The sequence below is a fragment of the Berghia stephanieae genome, chromosome 1 (assembly GCF_034508935.2).
Source record: "Berghia stephanieae isolate SIO BIC M18660-M18661 chromosome 1, UCSD_Bste_1.3, whole genome shotgun sequence".
Lineage (NCBI taxonomy): Eukaryota > Metazoa > Mollusca > Gastropoda > Nudibranchia > Aeolidiidae > Berghia > Berghia stephanieae.
Genome location: NC_088360.1, coordinates 127,858,738 through 127,878,683, shown reverse-complemented (window position 1 = coordinate 127,878,683; position 19,946 = coordinate 127,858,738). Strand labels below are relative to the sequence as shown.

The following is a 19,946-nucleotide window of genomic DNA, read 5'->3' as shown; positions in this document are numbered from 1 at the left end:
TCCCAACCCCTGGAAAGAATCAGAATTAGGATGCATCTTTTATATTACTAAGACATTTGTGAACTAAAAATACCATAAAATCAAAAAAAAATTTTTCAACTCTCTTTCTCTTTTAAAAAATATATAATTATTTCAAAACATTTTTTCAAGCTATGTAAGATATGCTTGAAACAATCTTTCATTATTATTATTATTATTATTCTTATTATTCTTATTATTATTATCATTGTTACTATCATTATTCTTATCATCATTATTATTATTATGATTTCATGGCACTTGTGGCACTTGTGACACAAGCCGAGAATTGTCAAAAATGTTTAACCTAGCTTTCAAGCACCAAGAGAAAACATAAGACAAAGGAGAATGGTTCAACAGAGATTAGAAGTGGATCCAAGAGCCATATACAAAAATGTAACTCGAATGAAACCACCTGAAAATTTCATACTGACATTGCAACAAGATCTCTGGCAAAAGGAATACACTAAAATGGTTACAACATAAGCATTATATTAAAAACCTTACAATGACATTTGCTGTAATGCAGAGGTTGTTTGCAAGGAAAAGATCATCCGACTGTTCCTTCCTTAGCAAATAGCAAATAACTCCAAGCAAAGTCCACGTGAAACTAAATGATCCCATTCCAGTACAAAGACGCAAAACCACTTGGGAAAGTTGTTAGGTCATAATTAGGTCACTTCAGCGCCAATTAAAAAAGGAAGATAATAGAGGAAAAGTTGTAGCTCTGAAGTTAAAAGCACCAAAGAAAACTTGGAAAGGACAAATAAATCTATCATCAAACTTTGAATGCAGTCAGTATGTAATAAAAACAAATCTTGTGATGGCAAATTGTATATAACAGATCGGGTATGATATCTGGGCTTTTGTTAAAAGCAAAACGAAATTGAATACTCAGTGCATTGTGCATGGCAGGTACCAGTGTGGTGTACCAAAAGGGTACTTTGATATGAAGTAATTTGATCACAAAAATAAATGAGTTTAAAGTTATAATTCTATATTCCTCCCACCATCTTTATATTAGAGTGGGCAGAAATCACAAATGATTACTCCTCTTCGTTTTGAAAGCTTTCAGATTCCTTCCTTTTTCCTGCCATAACTTTTAAATTTATTCCCTTCTTTAAAGTTAAAGGCAACAAAGACCAACTTTAAAAGGGAGAAAACATAAGCATGGTGACATCGAGAAATTAAAAACACTCAAAAGATTTTTCTCCTTTTCACTCTTATTACTATTTTGACGATTTATACACAAAATTCTTATGGCTGCCCATTGTACGCTTTTTCAACGTTTTGTAATGGTTTCCTGTTGCATGGAATAGCCGGAAAATATCAAATAAAAATAATTGTTATTCTACATATTTACAAAAAAGGTCATATTTCTCTTACTTCCTTATTTCCACTGAGGCTCAATTTCAACATAAGCCAGTGTGCTTGTAAGTCAACAAATTATGTAACATTTAACCGATAACAACAACAACAACAAAATCAACAAGGGTTGAAAATCTCAGCTTATTTTGAGTTTTAAAAAATGCTCCATAAAAATATGATGAGACTCCAAAGGAATTGAGAACTTCAAGGATGTCATCATGATCAGAACCTCAAGGACGTTTCAAGATGACAACGGAAAAGAAAAGACATATTTATATTTATATTTATTTCTTATCAAATCCCATATCAATTTACAACTCATCAACCCAGTTGAAGAGAGGTCCAATGAGCATGGCAAAAAAACTGTGACAATGCAGCTATAAATGCATTTCTCTATATTTTGCTTTTAAAATTTTAATATTTTTTTTAATTGACCTATCCGTTAGGCAAAATAGATTGTCACACCTAATGCATTGTAATTTTTTACTCAAGGATTGAAGAATAGACCAAGTACAAAAACCAAACAATTTCAGACTAAACAGTCCACTAACCTCGAACCGAATTCATAATAAAGGAAAACTAGTTTTCCTTGCTCTATTCATGACCATTAAAGCCAATAAAATTCTCACATTTGTATCTCAGTATAACTTTCAACAGAATATTCAAATACACATGTGACTATTTCAAAATCTGATAACCAAACAATTCTCTTTTAGGAAGATTATCATTGTTGTAACTACAGGCAATGTCTTGTTTACATTTGAGATTTGTTTTTTTATTACTCTGCCCATTTATGATAATGATAATAGACCCAATGTGCTTATCAGACTTGGCAATAAGTACCTGTAGATTAAAATTATTCAACCATATAATCCTTAAATTCTTCAAACATACTTCAGCTACACAAACACAAACACTCACGCGCACACACACAAACATGCTAACACATACACACACAAACACAAATATAATTCAACCGTACTCATTTCCACTCATCATACACCTTTTTTTCATTAGTCACACAAACAAACACACACACACAAACATATACGCATATAAATATCACAAACTATATATACATGAATCAACTTGAGTCAGTAGTGCCATTAGATTTCTGACTGGAATTAACATCACCGCTTTGTTCAAAACGCTGTAACCGGCGTTTCCTGATTTCCTGCATGCTCTCATCATCATCATTCTCCCCATCTCTAGAGTCTTCCCACTTGGGTATGACTTCATCTGTGCTCATTGCAGCAGCACCTTCACTTGCTGAAAATAATAAAGAAACTAATTGACAATCATACCTATCCAGATTATGTACTTCAAACAAACTTTGTTATAAGGAGTTTAAAAAAAAGGAAACAATAATATTTTCGGTCAATAGACACCTAGTGAAAGGGAACATAACATCGTCTCGCACTAAGACAATGGTCCGAATGTAAACAATGGTAGTTGATGCTAAACTAAGCAAACTACACAATGATATGTGTTTATGTAAAATACTCATTTGTTCTACATGCCTGATTAATCGTACAATCACAGAAAACTATGTGTAACCTTTAATGTCTATAGTTTGATTGAGTGCATCTAGGGGAGAACTAATCATACAACTAGCAGTCAACTTCCTTCATTCTATTGTTTGTAAACAACAAAGCTATATTTGTCTGAGCGGGCTTGAGGGATATCACAAAATCTCGTGTTTTGATTGGTCAAAAATCTACTGTTTAATTAAGCACCAGGATAAAAGTAAAATGATAAAACTGTTAAAGAATTGTGGATTTAAGAGTTTATCTGAGACAAAGAAACCCAGAGTCAGTCTATCTAACCTGAGACAAATAATAACAAAACAAAAAGAAATCACATACAAAAAAACATGATAATAAACTCACAGGAAAAAAAAAATCAAAAACATATATCTGGCTTAACACACATAACCCTAATCAATTCAGATGTAAACGAATAGCTGATGAATAGCTGGTTGAAGTCAGTGATGGATATTGTATAAATGAAAAAGGTGCTTAACACACATGTGCCATATGAAATGTTTAATTATTTCCATATCATTATTAATATTATTATTGCTATTAATATAATTTTTGCCACAGCAAACATTCACACAGAAAAGTGAACTAAAAGGCGTTATCAGAATCTTAGAATAGGGAGAATTAAAAGGCTTAATATTTAAACTGACGCTATTTTGTTTCAGATTTTCACTAGCGTATCTCCATAACATGTAGCTAAGAGTCAAAATCTGATTCTTCTATTTTTTTAAATATATATATATATTTTTTAAAATTTAGATTTCATAGGTTTTGTAGGGCTGCTCTTAACCTGTAATATCATCATTGATATACTATTTCAATCTGAGTTTTAATCCATCAAAGTATTATGTATTGATTTCCTTACCTTGGACATTGTCCACACCAGACCCAGCCTTAACACTAGATATAGATTTGGCAGATGTAGAACTACTATGTACACTACTGGGCGGGGATGTATATTTAGGACGGGCACCCTGCCCTGCTGGCCACCAGGTGGGCTGCTGTTGCTGTGATGATGATGTTGATGATGACGAGTGTGATAATGATGATGATGATGATGTTACATCAGGATTGCCTACTGATGAAGACGTTGATGAGGGAGTAGCTGTTGCTTGAGAATATAAGTTTGGATTGGGAGAGTGTGTCAGGCGAATGCTTGGAGATCTTAAGAAAGAGATAGAGAAAAAAATAGTAAGATTGATTTAATGCATGTGATGATTTTTGTATGGAAATTACTTATATTAATCTCGCTTAACAGCAGAACCTACCAGTATTCCTACCAAATGCAAACTCTAAATATGATAAAAGAGCTCAAGCATTCCACTTGAAAAATGAACACAAATCCAAAGGCATGAATTTTAATGGTATAATATAAAAATGTGTGGAACTAAGTGTAACAATCTTGTACATCTTACAGAGTTAAAGTCTATCATAAAAAACAGTATATGTACCAATTTACAACTTACTCAGGAGATACAAACTATAAAATCAGACAGTCATATTATTAAATGTCTTGCAGACTTATAACTCTGGACATGAAATGTTGGTTACGAACTATGCACACTAAAAAAAAAAGTTTGACTCTTCCAAAAAAAATAATTTTTTTTATTAAAATGGAGTTTTTTATCTAAGCGCTTTAAAAGGGGTCCCTGGCCAACAGCAACTTTTAACATTTAGGATGGGACATGAAGCCTGTAAGGTGATATTACAATTTTTCGGACAGAGACAAAGCTGTTAACGGCCAGGTACTCATTTTACTCCTGAGTATGGTGAGAAGAGTGTGAGTAAAGAACCTTCTCCAAGGACTCAACTATGCGCCAAGTGAGGCTTGAACCCAGGACCATCCGATACAAAAGAGAGTGTCATACTACTAGACCACATAACCTTCACTGAATTTTGTTTCCAAATCTGCTAGCACATCACACTTCTTACCCCAAGTGGCCAGCTACTGTGTTGTACTGACCAATAAGAACCATCGCCCCATCTAGTAAAGTTTGAATGTCTCTCAACCAGGCTACCCTGGCCTCCACATTTGCCCTCTCTATCCCTTCCATCGCTCTTAATTCCTCATCACTGAGGCCTTCCATGGGTCGTGGGGGAGGAGGGAAGCCTAGAAAGAAAATACAAGAGAGTCAGTTTTAAAATATGGCTTATATCAAATCCAAAATCTCAGTAGAAATATGTGAAAGTATAAATCCTATTTCAAATATATTTGGAATTGCTATGGTGACTTTGCGATACATTAGTATTTTATCAGAACAGCAGAAAATGATAAGTATTGTCTCTCTAATTACATGAAACTGGGAGACATTCTGGCTCCGTGGGCTTTATGGTATGGCTCTGTAGGAGCACTTTGTATGTTTAATTAGTTTTACAAGCAACTCAAACTGTGACAGCATGGGTGAACTCAATTTTGACACTCCCTCCTCCCAACTCATCCCCTGTCCAAGAGCAGACGTTTCATGGAGGAAATCTGTTTACCAAGAATAGTAGGGTTTACATACTGAAATCCCCTTATATGTTTGTCATAATATTGACAATGAAAGAGATTCAGCTTACCCATAGGGCCAAACATAGGGGGCATCATAGGAGAGATAAAAGGAGGCATTCTTGAGAAAGGCATTCCCATGTTGAATGGAGGAAGTGGAGGAGGTGGAACAGCATTTGCTCCGGGTGATGATGATGATGTCGATGTCGATGTTTCTGGCATTGATGCACCTGCAGTGGCTATAAATTAAATATAGTTTATAATAATCGTGTTGGAGATAATATAAATAAAATACTCTATTCTGTAACAGAACATTTTGAGTGTAGATGTGCAATCTGAAATTCAGTCAAAACTGATACAAATTTGTCCCCACATTTCCTGTTTAATATTAAACCTGAGGCTGAAATTGATGGTTATATTTTGCTTTAATTATCTTATTTATGCTTAAATTTCAACTACTTAATATACGTAATAGTAATACCCAAAAAAAAAAAAAATAATAAAACTTGAAGAAATAACAACAATATAGGAATTGTTTGTTTTTTTGTTTTTAAGGGTTTTACGGCGCTTGCAACACATTTAGGTTATATCAGCGCCAGTAAAAAGGAAGAAAATGGGATAGTAACAAGTTCTAGAATTACAATTGAAGCATCCAAGAGAAAGTAAGACATAGGGGAACTGGGAACAAATAGGGATCAGATGTAGATTCCAAGAGCATATCACCAATGTACTTAGTTTGAGATCACCTATAAGTCTCATCCGGACACAAGAACAAAATCCAACAAAGAGGAACACACTCAAATGCTTACATTATACATTAAAAAATAACATATATACTAATACATAACAGAGAGATGATTTACAAGGAAAAAAATATCATCTCCCAAAACAATAACTATGCATTTGACTGTTTCCCTCCCAGCCAGGACTCCGACCAAGGCCAGGAAAAAAATAAGTAATCTCATTCCAAGACAAAGACAGAAAGCATGTTGGATAACAGATATAAGGGGATAGAAGACAGTGTGTACCTCCCTGCCCGCTATGGGAGGTCAGGATCCCCACCCAGATATAGTGAATTAATAGGAAGGACTTCAGACAAATATAATTGAAATTGAATATTATTTGTGTATAAATATTCATATTTATATTCAATTTTTACCTGACTGACTAGCTGATGATGTGGTGGTGGCCGAGGTAACATTTGTTTGCTGCTGCTGTTGTGGTTGTTGTTGCTGCTGCTGCTGTGGTGGCCATCCAAATGGAACAGCCTGCCCAGCCATATTTGGTGGTGGCCACTGGAATGGAAGCCCCCCAAAAACTCCTTGCACTAAAAAGAGAATTGAAAGACAAGTAATAATGAGGGACACAAAGATTGTATGACAAACCTGATCATTAGAAATTTTGCACTATAAAATTCTATAAATGTGTAATGTATATTTCATAATAATAAAAGTTAAAAGACAATATTCCATTATACAATAACTTATAAGCCACCTTTTCTATTTCTTGTCTGAGCAATAGTTGCCATGATGATGATCATCGTTTTCATCATTAACATTATTATTACCATCCTCATTATTAAGGACAACGCAATCTGTTTCTTACATTTCTGATTATTTTCTCCTTTACAGCAAAAAAGGTTCCACTTACTATTATTGAATAGATGTTGGGCAGCAGCTGGTTGTTGCTGCTGTTGTGCTTGCTGTGGCTCTTGAGCCTGTTGCTGCTGTTGCTGCTGCCTTTGCTGTTGATTATTGTTTTGTGGCATACGAAGTACCTCCAGTCTGCAGGTTGGACATGTCTGCTGTCTCTGGAACCAAGAGCGCAAACAATTGGTGTGCAAGATATGATTACAGGGCAACTTCTTGCAGCCTGATGTCATTTCTTCTCGACAAATGATGCATAAGTTATCTCCTGTGTTTAATTCTTCTGGGGTAGCATCAGGATATCTGAGAAGAAAAAAAAAAATCCCATGAAATTGAAGTTATGCAAAAATTTAAACAAGACTTGCATTTACTTATTGCAAAAGCCTTTTGCCAAAAAAAAGTTTTCTTATCAAAGTGTTTCAAACCGTATGTCTGCTTCAATGAATGCGCAATCAGTTGAAATTAAAAGAAACAAGAAGGTAAATTATTTCCTTTAATAGCTTTTACATTAATTATCATTTAAAAACTACTATGGTAATTAATAACAACAATACTTTCTCAAAGCAATCCCTGAGGAATAGACAAGAAGAAGATTATTTTATTTTCAAAAATTAGATTCTGCCAAAATGAAAAAAAAAACCAACAACAAAAGAACTTGAACTTTTATATAGCGCAATATCCACTAAATGTGCTCAAAGCACTTTACAAAGGGTCCATAGCCAACAGCAATACTTAACATGTAGAATGAGACATGACGCCTGTTATGCGATAATACAAATTTTTTCTGACAGAGACAATGCTGTTAATGGCCAGGTACTCATTTTACACCAGAGTACGGTGAGAGAATGTGAGAAAAGAGTTTTTTCCAAGGACTCAACTATGTGCTGAGAGAGGCACAAACCCAAGACCCAAGATCTGAAAGTAGTGTCATACCTATAGACAATAATCTAAAATCTTTTTTAAGAAGTTAAAATCAGTTTTTAAAATATTAGAATATAGACATTATATTGATTATGATCAGTTTTGCACAACAAAAGCATTCCAGACAAAGGATAATTTATATTTAAACATACAACGTATTCATGTTCCTAATGGCACGTCTGGATAGAATTACATCAGAAGCTGCCTTTTGGAAAGCCCTGGGAAATAGAGTACAAAGAAAAACAAAACATTATCATTTTGATATATATATATTTTATTTTTTTTTAAGACAGAGAAAAATCATTTACATGTTATAGATAGGCATCATTACAAAATATCACAAAAATGATTTACCATGTAATTCGTTCAACAAATATAATGAACACTGTCCCTAATAAAAATCAAAATTAGGACTCCTTTTGTTCAAGTAATCTTAAACAACAAATTGTCTTATCAATAAAGTTAAAAACATAGAAACAAGGTGCAAAAACATTCACAAAGCTTAATGAGACTACAACACTAACCTGAGTGTTAAATACATGGGCCTAATGGCGAACAGAGGGAACGTGTGCACTTTAACCATAACAGCAAAGAAGAGAATGTATAAGAGCACACGGATGGAGCCTGAAAACAATTTTGAAAATCATTGGCGACATAGAACAAGTGGTTCAAACATATAGACAGTTTCCCGTACAGCTTATCCAAAAGTCAAACTTATATTCTAAATTATAATAACTATAAAAATAACAACTACATAATAATAATAATATTAATAATAATAATAATAATAATAATAATAATAACAAAAATAATAATAATAATAATAATAATATCTTTATTATAGATAAAGGCAATTTTTCATCTGGCTACAACAACAAAAGATTACATGCACACTCATAAACACACAGACAACCATGTTTGCACAGCGCAAGCGTAACCACACACACACACATACATACACACGCTAACACATAAATACACACACAATCACATAACTTATCTTAAGGGGAGGGGCGACATCTGAAACTATTTTCAAGAATAATGATTAGATCCAATATCTTTTTATGTTGGGACATTGCCTATGACCAATGGATTCAAACCATGTGATTTATTTCGGTGGGCGTGTCCGGTTGCCATGGTGACGGCCGTCATTTTGGATTTTAGTCTTCTCTGGGTGTTATTTTTAAAAGTTACTTTCTCTAAAAGTTCCCATGGAATTTTCTTAAAATTTGGCATGGTGGTTTATTTGTATATTATAAAAAGAAATACAGAGCATTTTTGAAATATTTTAAAGATATTTTTATTTATACATTTTTAAAAAAAATAATTTTTCGGTAAGAAAAAAATCTTGTTTTTTGACATAAAAATGTCAATTTTTCAAAAATTAATAAAGATATTTAAAATTCCTTCAGTTTGATTTTAGATAATCACTATAACTTTAGACATGCAAAGTTATAAACAAATTGCTTGATAAACGACAAAATAAGATAAAAAAGAGTGTTAAAAAATGTCATTTTGAGAAAAACGAGATCAAACTTAACGATGAATGAAAACAATAAAACAAAACGGTACAACCAAACCAGCTCAAAACATACCAGCACTGTATGAGGGTCCCCACGTGTTCTTTTTCTGCCTCCCCCTGGGCTTTTTCACGGGTCTGAGCTATCATTTTGCGTCTTTTTTTCCTCTTTATGTTGAGCAGCACTTATGATTTGTTCAAGTCTTTTTGACTCCGCTTGCTGACTCAACATCTGGGAGTATTCTCCCAGTCCACCGATGCCCTAAGACACTTTCAGGGATGTTATTTCTGTTGGACCAGAATTATACTCCGCACCAAACTCAACTTTTTTTCAGGGAATGGAAGTATGTTTTATGGCATCTTGACCAAACAGAATTATGAAAGCTTTCGTTGTGGATTTTGTGTTGTCTTCATCTCACAACACTTCTACAAAGCATATACAGGCTTCAAGTGCTCATGGAGCAAATCAAAATTCAAAGGTGTATGTACACACTGCTTGTGTCAACAGGATACACATGGGCAGCAATATATTTTTTATAAATCATCTGGAGTCCGGTTCAGGAGGACAATACATATGTTGAGGGAAGTCATTGGTGGAATAACCGTGGTAAAGACCAGCAAGAATAGCCCATCTCATTTCTTTCCGCTGTGGCATTGCTTCAAATCACTTTATCATAATAATACTACTATCACACACCCAATTCCAATCAAAGATTTGTGGCCACGGATCAACCACGAGCCATCATAACTTTCTTGCTTTCTTGGCTCTCGCAGAAAATAACTGTTGCCAACGTTTGGATTTTTTAATCAATTTAGGCATATTTATAATAATCCAGTAAAAAATTGGAAATATTTAGAGATAATTAACGTGAATACGGGTCAAAATTTGATAAAACAATTGATCAATCAAAATGTAAACAAATCGTAGTAAAAATCGTAGTGAAGAGCCGCGAACTTTCACCCTGACTCAACATCCAATCCTCGTCGCGGAGTCGGAGGTCGAGAACAAGGTCAGCCAACCAGATCGCACCATTCGTGATCATGTTGTATTTACCTGACAACTTGACCTCTTGTCAGCTGTTTGACACACAATCTTTGTTCGTGACTAACAGTTTCTAAACCCCTCCCCTGCCCATATTGTGATATTTATGATACTGAAACCGTGTCAACTAGACGGGCAAAGAGTAGACTAAACTATCGATATCAAAATTTACAACATCGATATGTATTTAATGCTTCTCAGCCCTATTATTTTCAGTTGAATTCTCACAAAAAATTGAAAAGTTTGGTATTTTCATATCGACTTCCATGTTTATGAAAGACGATTTACAAACTTTATATTATCCAAATCACTATCTCAGTGCTGAAAATATATGAAAAAATTTATTGTTCTTTGATATTAAACAAAAAACTGAAATTTTATATTTTGACCCAAAAATCGATATTTCAGGTGTCGCCCCTCCCCTTAAGCGTATATCATCATAAGTGAAAAAAAAAAAGTGAGAAAGAAAGAAAAAAGATTAAGCAGGCCACTGTTATCACTATGATTTACAAACATACCCATGATAAGTTCAGAGTAAAGAAGATACATGGCCTTGTTATCCCATGGGTTTTCCCTTTGCAAATCAATTGTGTGCAACACATACTTGATAAAGGTCATCAAAACAACAGTGAATAGAATTTCATACTGGAGGAAGAGAAACAAAAATTGAGGTTTATTTTCAAATCAAACTGTAAAGTTCATATCAGATGGGGATTACAGTCAACTCCAGATAATCGCATCTCTGAATTAATTCTATATAAAAGTCACTGGTTAATTGTTACAAAATTTGATTAATCACAACAAATTTGCCCTCATAAAGCTACAGTAGTATGTCATCTGTGGCCATTAAATGGGAGGGGGCTGGGCATAGTGTTGACAACAGGTAGACAATGACAGTTATAAAGAGAGACCGAGCGATATCCTTTGTTTTGGGATTGACAACTTTGTTTTGTGACCAAAGAGTTTGGTTGCCATATGGTTTTTGTTTCAATCAAATTGCTCAGTCTGTGGTGGACTAAGAGCAGTATTTATAACAACTGGTTTGAGTTTAATATTTACCATATATGTGAGCCAAGGTCAAAAGGTGCCCGCCTGATACCAGTGTTAAGAAAATTTGATTTTTACTTAATTATGGGCTGTTTTCATTGGGTTAATGCTTGTAATCAATTGATAATATGAAGAAGAGATAAAATGAGATAGCTCAACATACTCTGTTCAACAGAATATGAAATAAACAACTTGAAAGTGAAATTTGAATGCTGTTTGGCATGTGCTTAAAACGAGGTCAACGCATCACCTTTTTAGAAATCATGTAGAAATAAAATGTGATGTTTTAGCTCACGTGATTGAAGTTTGACTAATAGAATAAAGTCAAAATTTACTTTTAAACGCAATTGCTGTATATTACATATCTGATTAAGTTTCATATAGACTTCTTAAAAAGTTGGTGTTGCTTGTGACCTTTGGTGTCATCAAACACAGCACAATACTAAGACTCGACACGAAACTTTAAAGCTCATGTTTAATGTTTATAAAATGTTTTATTATGAGAAAAAAGCATAGATTTACTATCTGAACTCAAATCTTGGAGTAAATGTATACCGTTTTACCGATATTGAGGTTTATTGGTTTTGGTGTCATTTGTCACAAGCAACACGGCATGCGTGAACACGTGGAAGTTTATTTCTTTAAATGGCGATTCGCAATTTTGATCGACCCTTCTTACCAGTCTTTGAAGTGCAGCACTTTCATTTGCCTTTCCAGCGTGGCTCCAGGCAGAAAAGGTAAGTTGAACTTTGGTGTCATCGCTATTTTACATTGTCACAAGCAACACTTGATATTGGATATTACAAAGTGCCACAAAAAAAGTATGTTTTCAGCTGTTATTCTATTTACAAATATGATATTATGACATCTCACATAAGACTGTGATTTTGACACAATTAATTATTTCCTTGTAATTCTAACTTTTTATGTTTCAGGGTTGTATCAATCAAGAAAAAGACAAAACTCAAGCTTTTGAAAAATCCAGATAAAAGAAGGGTTGTCAAGAAATTTGATTTGATATACTATTAACACACTAAATTACTACAAACTAGCAGATTTGAGCAGTGGGGCGGATGTTACCGTATGGTTACATGAATTCATTACCATAGCTGATATTTATCTAGTGTTTGTGTGAATTCTGGTACTTTTTGTGACCATTGGTGTCATTGGTTAAAATGTCACAGGTGACACTTAAGTTTGAAGTTTCTAATGTATTTATGTTTTCATGTTCTTCAAAACTTGAAATGTCATTGATTACATTTTAACAGGCTATATTACATGTGTTCAGTTACTATTCTTGATTTATTGAGGCAAAATTGCGTTCTTGTGCCGATTTTGACCAAATTAATAGCAACAATGGTATTATTAATTTCTAAGTATATTTCCAATTTGAAAGTATTTAGTTTCTTAAGATATTATTGAATTTCATTTTAGAGTAGGTTATTGTGCTTTTTTGACTGAAAATAATGACATATTATGGACGAAAGTGTGATTTGGTGTTGCTTGTGACATAAGTAATGGTGTCACCGGTCTTATGTCACAAGTCACATTCAGATGCTCTAATTTCCATGTAAATTTCTATTTTTGAAGTCTTTGGTTTCTGAATATTATTAAATCCCATATTTAACTGTGGTTATTACACTGGTTTGACTGAAATTAATGATATATTGTCGAAATTGCAATTTGGTATTGCTTGTGACATAAGTAATGGTGTCATCGGTCTAATGTCACAAGTGACACAATGTCGCTAAATAAGATATGCTTTGGTCACATTATTTCCCAACATTTTATTCCAAAAGTTTCTGAACATTGCTGGTAATAAACATATGCAATATTGTTGTTGTTGTTAATGTACATACATTTTTATGAAATAATATAATTGCATTCTATGTTGCTTGTAACCGATGACACCAAAATGCAACATTTTCTCCAATAGTTGGTAACACTATTGTACTATGATTCTTGTTGATTGTGTCTTTTAGTCTATAACTTGCTAAATAAAGTTTGATACTCAACAAAAATCATTTGGTTATTGAGTTTTTTGTCTCATTTTGGTGTCACCGGTCACAGGTGACACCAGCAACCTATAGGTATTGTTGACGATATTATGCTGCGTTAGACCTTAAAGTTATCTAAAGGGCCTTTGATTCATGAGGTACAGGGTTTTTGCTTCACATATAGAAACATGAATGGACTATTATGTCACTTTTATTTTGAGAAAAAAAATTGGCACTTTTGACCTTGGCTCATGTGTAAAATGTTGCAATAGTGGACAGGAAACTCAACTTCGGTTAATCGCAACATTTTCGCTGATCCCAAGGTGTTGCGATTATCAGGAGTGAACTATACCATTAGTCTTAATGATATGATTAAAGTAAACAATCAACAAAAAGCAAGTCGAGTTACTCATATAACAGTGAACCAGTGAAAAATATTCCTTAACAGAAACTATAAGACTTTGAGTCAAGAGCAAGATTTAAAATGACGTAAAATTCTTGGCAAATATCTTATATTGTAAGTATTCTCCTTTGTCTTCTAAAAGTCAATTTAGATTTTGTTATACAATAAAAAGATCCTAGAGCTGCATCTATCTTTTTTTCTGGTTCACTTCATTATAGCTAAGGTCATCTAAAATGGGCAAAATCTTGCATTATGAGACGGAGTTAAAAAGAATCTCAAAACAAAAAAAAATATGAAACAAAAAGAAAACTAAACCACTGTAAAATGGATTAGGAGCCCTAAATTTTTATTGACAAGAAGATTATTTCATGCATTAACAGAAGAAAAAAAATGTCTCCTGATACTGTGTCGTGATCAACCAGATGTAAAAATTGAAGCTGATAAAAATCCAATTTAAAGTGCAGATTGAGAAATTACATTCATTCTTTCAACTCAACTTGTGTTAAATGACTAAGATGTAAATTTCTTATTCAGCACCTCGCCCACCTACTATAATATCAGACTGAGGTAGTGGATCACATTGTAATTTTATGTTTTATGTTTTTAAGGGTTTTACGGCGCTTGCAACACATTTAGGTTATATCAGCGCCAGTAAAAAGGAAGAAAATGGGATAGTAAAAAGTTCTAGAATTACAATTGAAGCATCCAAGAGAAAGTAAGACATAGGGGAACTGGGAACAAATAGGGATCAGATGTAGATTCCAAGAGCATACCACCAAAGTACTTAGTTTGAGATCACCTATAAGTCTCATCCGGACACAAGAACAAAATCCAACAAAGAGGAACACACTCAAATGCTTACATTATACATTAAAAAATAACAAATATACTAATACATAACAGAGAGCTGATTTACAAGGAAAAAAATATCATCTCCCAAAACAATAACTATGCATTTGACTGTTTCCCTCCCAGCCAGGACTCCGACCAGGGCCAGGAAAAAAACTAAGTAATCTCATTCCAAGACAAAGACAGAAAGCATGTTGGAAAACAGATATAAGGGGATAGAAGACACAGTGTGTACCTCCCTGCCCGCTATGGGAGGTCAGGATCCCCACCCAGTTTTAATTTTAAATCTGCAATGAGAAAGCAAGAGAAATATAACCAAAAAAAAACACTTTTCGATCCTTCATACGATAGCTCAATTAAATTATTTACCTCAAAACCAAATACAAGCTGCACTGATGGTCCTTTCAGAATTGTTGAGTAAAATGCATGCCTCACAAACAATATGTCCAGCATTGCCAAAACAAATATTAAAGCTGTGAAAAAGTAAATATAAATAAAAGACAAATAATTCATCAATAGAGAGAAATAAGAATCATGACATAGGTAAATGTAGCAAATGATTGCGTTCTTTTCATCAAATTACTTTTTGTATTACAAACTATTATTAGAAACTTACTGCAATTTTTAAGGGATAAAAAAAGTAAAAAACTAAAACTTGCAGAAAGGTTATCGAATTATTACAAATACTTACCTAGAGCTCTTAAATGGAAAAGCCATGAAATTGCTGGGCTTCGCTCCATCTAGGAAGATGAAATTTCAAAATAAAGAATAAGGTTCATAATATTTCAAATAACAATATGTTATGGATCACCAACATCGTGGACAACAGAGCATTTGGTTTTAAAAGTTAAGAATTTTTAAGAAATTAAACTTTTCAATTAAGAAATATGTACAGCCACTACAATCAAATCATCATGGGACTTTCCTTATATAAATAAAATAAAAACATAGCTGGCTTTCGCACCATGAATCTCAAAAAAGTTCTGGATTTTTTCCTGGTATGCAAAATGGTAGATGAATTCAATTTGGCAGAGGCAATCAGTTTATATGGCGATGAAAAGAATTTGTCCTTGAAACGGCAGATGACATTGTAGAACTGTACTTATCCCATGTCAAGGTAAAATTAAACTATTTACACCAAATATGACTAGCAAATTAACAATGAGCCCATTGCATTTAAGAATGCCTCATTACAGATGAGCACACAGAGTTTAACAGTAGTACAGTCCAAAAAAAATATTTAAAAAGGCAACATTGAGATCTTACTCTTGCTCTGGTATGACAGGGTTATAGTTATAGATCCAATTTAAAATAAAATAGAAACTGAACTGACAGAAAAAATTAAATGAGCAAGTGCAAAATAGAAACTCACATAATCTATGCGATCCTCGGCAAGCCAATGGAAGCACTTCAGGAACAAAAGCAGTGTAAAAAGTGCAACAAATCTAGGACTAAAATCATCCCTGAACACAGTGAAGGCAAGACAAGTCTCTGTCACAGCATACCAAGAACGTTCGATCAAATGCTGGAAATAAAAATATGGATGACTTTTAAATCTTCATTTCAAAAAGCAAGAGAATATATTTTCACCTTTTATTATTATATTTTTTTAATGAATGAGACAAATCTATATATTATCTCTTTATAATTTAATTCAAAATACATTTATCTAACTCTTTCGAATATTGCATTCCATGCTTCTTCTAGTAAATCTATACATTTATCTAACTCTTTTGAATCGTTCATTCCATCCTTCTAGTATATCTAAATTTAAAACTTGATAACATCAAGGGATAAACTCATTTCTATCTATAATGTCTCCTATTTGAACAGTGTTGATTGGCTTTATGAAAAGGAGAACATCTGAAAGCTCTGTCCTCTTCATCAAAAGGACCTATTCCTGTGATTGAGAGTGAAACAGCGAGTTTCATTTTGTAATTAATCTAAGCAATATTAAGTATGGTTCTTTGTTATATGGGTGACAATGACTCACAAAATGTACCCCTGTGTAGTGAACTTTATAAAAGCATGACCACGTTTGACTGAAATGTACTAAAGAACCTGCTTACAGGAATGACAGAAATTGCATGAATGTTATTTCATAATAGAAGCCCTTCCAACAAACCAGTACTGTATGAAATGGAAATTTGTTTCACAATATGGCCTTTTGAGTAGAATGAAACTATTGAAATGATCTATATAAAATGCACATATTGAAAAATCATTCATTTTTATATAAGACCTTTTTTAAAAAAAACTTCAGCATTATAATATAGTGCAATATCCACTAAACATCCTCAAAGCGCTTTACAAGGGGTCCCTAGTCAACAGCAATACATAGGAGAGGCGATATTACAATTTTTTTTTCTGATGGAGACAAAGCTGTTAATTGTTAATTGCCAGGTACTCATTTTACACCCGAGTAATGGTGAGAAAATGTGAGTAAAAAGCCTTTTCCAAGGAATCAACTATGCACTGGACTCGAATCTTGGACCTTCCTCCAAAGGCGATTGTCAGACCACATAGCAGCAAATTTAGAAACTGAATTGAGTAAGGGTAATTTAATTCCACAGACAATTAATTTTACAACAATCACCTCCATTTCAGCAGCTCTTAGCTGTCCAAAGAAAAGTTTCCTTAGTAATTTTGCTGTCAATATGACAAACACCAAGGCTTGAATGTACATTACCTGAAATCAAAAGGAAGAAGAAAATAAAAAGGTCAAAAGCGAGATTAATTAAGTTCATATGAATAAGAAATATTTAAATACATCAACTAAATTTAAATTAAAAAAGGGGATAAATAATCAATGCTCAGAGTCATAGGTTGTTCATCCTCTTTGATGGTTAAAGGTCCCAATAACTCAATTGGTAGAGCATTCTCATCCACCAAGCGAAGGAACCAATTTTGATTCTGAACTGGATAGAGTCCAGTTTTTTATTCATCTTCTATCAAGTAGTGATATAGGTTAAAGTCCTATCAAATGAGTATCAGGAAATTATTTAATTCTTTTCACGCTACAAAAACTGGCAATAACTCCACATGATTCTAAAGGACTAAATTTCTATCATACCTAAATTTCTTACATACATTGTGTTAAGATATTAGTAATATAATATTACAAGGGCATGTTCATGTACCTGAATATAAAATAAGACATGAATACTTATAGACAAACATGACAGAAAGTGTTTTTTGTTTTGTTTTGTTAGGAATTTCAAAGAACTGAAAAAATCATGAACTGCCCTTACATTGTAAGTGTAAGTTACATTACAATTAAAATATATGTCCTCATCGTCACCAATAAAGTGAATGCTTTCCTTCCTTGAGCATAAATAATATAGCCATGGCAATAGCAGCCGGTGTACTTTCTTCTCGTCTGTAGTACAATATTCGTTGATCATTGAGCCTTTCTTCTTCTCTGCAAGCACCACCAGTCAACAGTAATTTTAATATATCGTGGTTTTGATTGCACATAATGTGTATCAAAATTCCTTGTTATGCATTAGTTAGTTTCCCGAATAATAAAATATATAACAAATTGATTGATCAGCAGACAGTTCACTGAAATGAATCATCAGTCAGTCAGAAAATCTCTGATCTGGGACTGGGAGTCACAGAACATTTTGCAGTTTGGAGAGTTCGATTCAAATTTCCCTTATATTACTGAACAATAGTCAAATTACAATATTTCACAGTTTGAATAGAAGTTGACAAAATGCATTTTGAAATGTAAGAACTAAACTTAAACAAAATTTTAAAATTCAATTTACTCACCGCCATCGACGGATTGGACTTGGTGATGTAGACAACTGACGGATAAAACTGTTGTTTTTGGTAATATGCATTTCCAATCACAAGGGAAGTGAGAGCAAAGCTCATTCCCGTAATTAATAGGGATTTCATTTTGACTTCCAGCTTGGAAATGACAATTTTAAAAGTCTATGATAAATAATTATAATAATGAAAAAGTCCACTATCTTAGCAAAGAAATAGTGACGTTCACACAAAATGGAGGTTGTAATGTTTACGTCAGTTTCAAGAAGTTGATCTAAAAATAGCAGTTTCTCGTGGCCTTTTCACATTGGTCGCAGTCATATTTTCATTTCGATTTTTTATTTTTTCTGGACTTATATTATTATAACTATCTTGAAATGAACCCAGGCGTTGGGGAAAAAATATTCACTTCCCACTTGACACCTTATAACTCTGTACAGTTTATATTTCTTGCAATAAACAACCCGACGCCTCATCATTATATTGCCTACCTTCCAAAATAAAAGAATATTTTTTTCTGACCCTCCTGTCCACCAGCAGTGATTGGGTAGCTGGGTCTGTTAGATCTGGTGGAAAGTACTTTGCGATAGACGGGCGTTCTATTCAAGGATAGAAAACAACAGCGACTGTCCGCTGTAGAAACCGGATTAAATCCGACTCTATGGGTCTAAATGCCTCTGAAGAACTCCTTGTCTTTATTGGTGAAAGTTAACGAAACACAATCCAACGTCATCAATGAAGGCATACTTTAATTTCAACTCAAATTTTAAAACGAGCTTTTCATTGGATTTTATGAAGCTTTCTCACCTCGACATAATCATAATACCGTTTTGAGACGAATGGTCTCAGTTGACTTTCCCAAATGGTATTATGTATTTCAATCAGAAGTGGGTGGACATTTTTCTTTTCTTCTTTTTTTTTTTTTTAACTCTCTTCTTACCGATCCTTTTCAGTATTTTCCCAAAAATTGTAGGCTTTCCCAGCAGAAAAAATTGATTTTTTAAACTCAAACAAGCTCTCTACAAAGCAACGTTATGTTCTTATTAATTAAACAAATATCATTCTTCAGAGTGTGTGATGTACAAAATAAATCTGAATCAGAAAAAATGTATATATTGTGTCGTAACAAATGTGACGATTTTGATGCAGATGGTAAGTTCTTGACTTAGATGCCTTTCGCGTCTCGACCGAAAGATCGGGTCGCCTTGGCTGTTTCCAGTATTTCCTGTGTGAGGTGTCTCCAATATTGCCGGTCCTCTGCTAGGGTTCTCAGATTTTCAAGGTCCCCTGCCGTTATGAGACTAATGCTTTGTCCAAGTGTTGTGAGGTT

The 19,946-nt window shown here is 33.6% G+C and overlaps 1 protein-coding gene across 1 annotated transcript; it reads right to left on the bottom strand.

The window, feature by feature from the left end:
- Positions 1 to 217: 217 nt before the first annotated feature.
- Positions 218 to 18,873, bottom strand: LOC144963101 (E3 ubiquitin-protein ligase synoviolin A-like). Its single transcript, XM_078896754.1, has 14 exons — positions 18,617 to 18,873; positions 17,436 to 17,528; positions 16,212 to 16,364; positions 15,531 to 15,579; positions 15,209 to 15,312; positions 11,062 to 11,188; positions 8,507 to 8,606; positions 8,135 to 8,200; positions 7,066 to 7,364; positions 6,575 to 6,742; positions 5,487 to 5,654; positions 4,860 to 5,037; positions 3,793 to 4,091; positions 218 to 2,655 (listed from the first exon to the last, which is right to left on the bottom strand). The coding sequence occupies exons 1-14, from the start codon at positions 18,743 to 18,745 to the stop codon at positions 2,471 to 2,473; spliced, it is 2,118 nt and encodes a 705-aa protein (XP_078752880.1). The 5' UTR covers positions 18,746 to 18,873; the 3' UTR covers positions 218 to 2,470.
- Between the last annotated feature and the right edge of the window lie 1,073 nt (positions 18,874 to 19,946).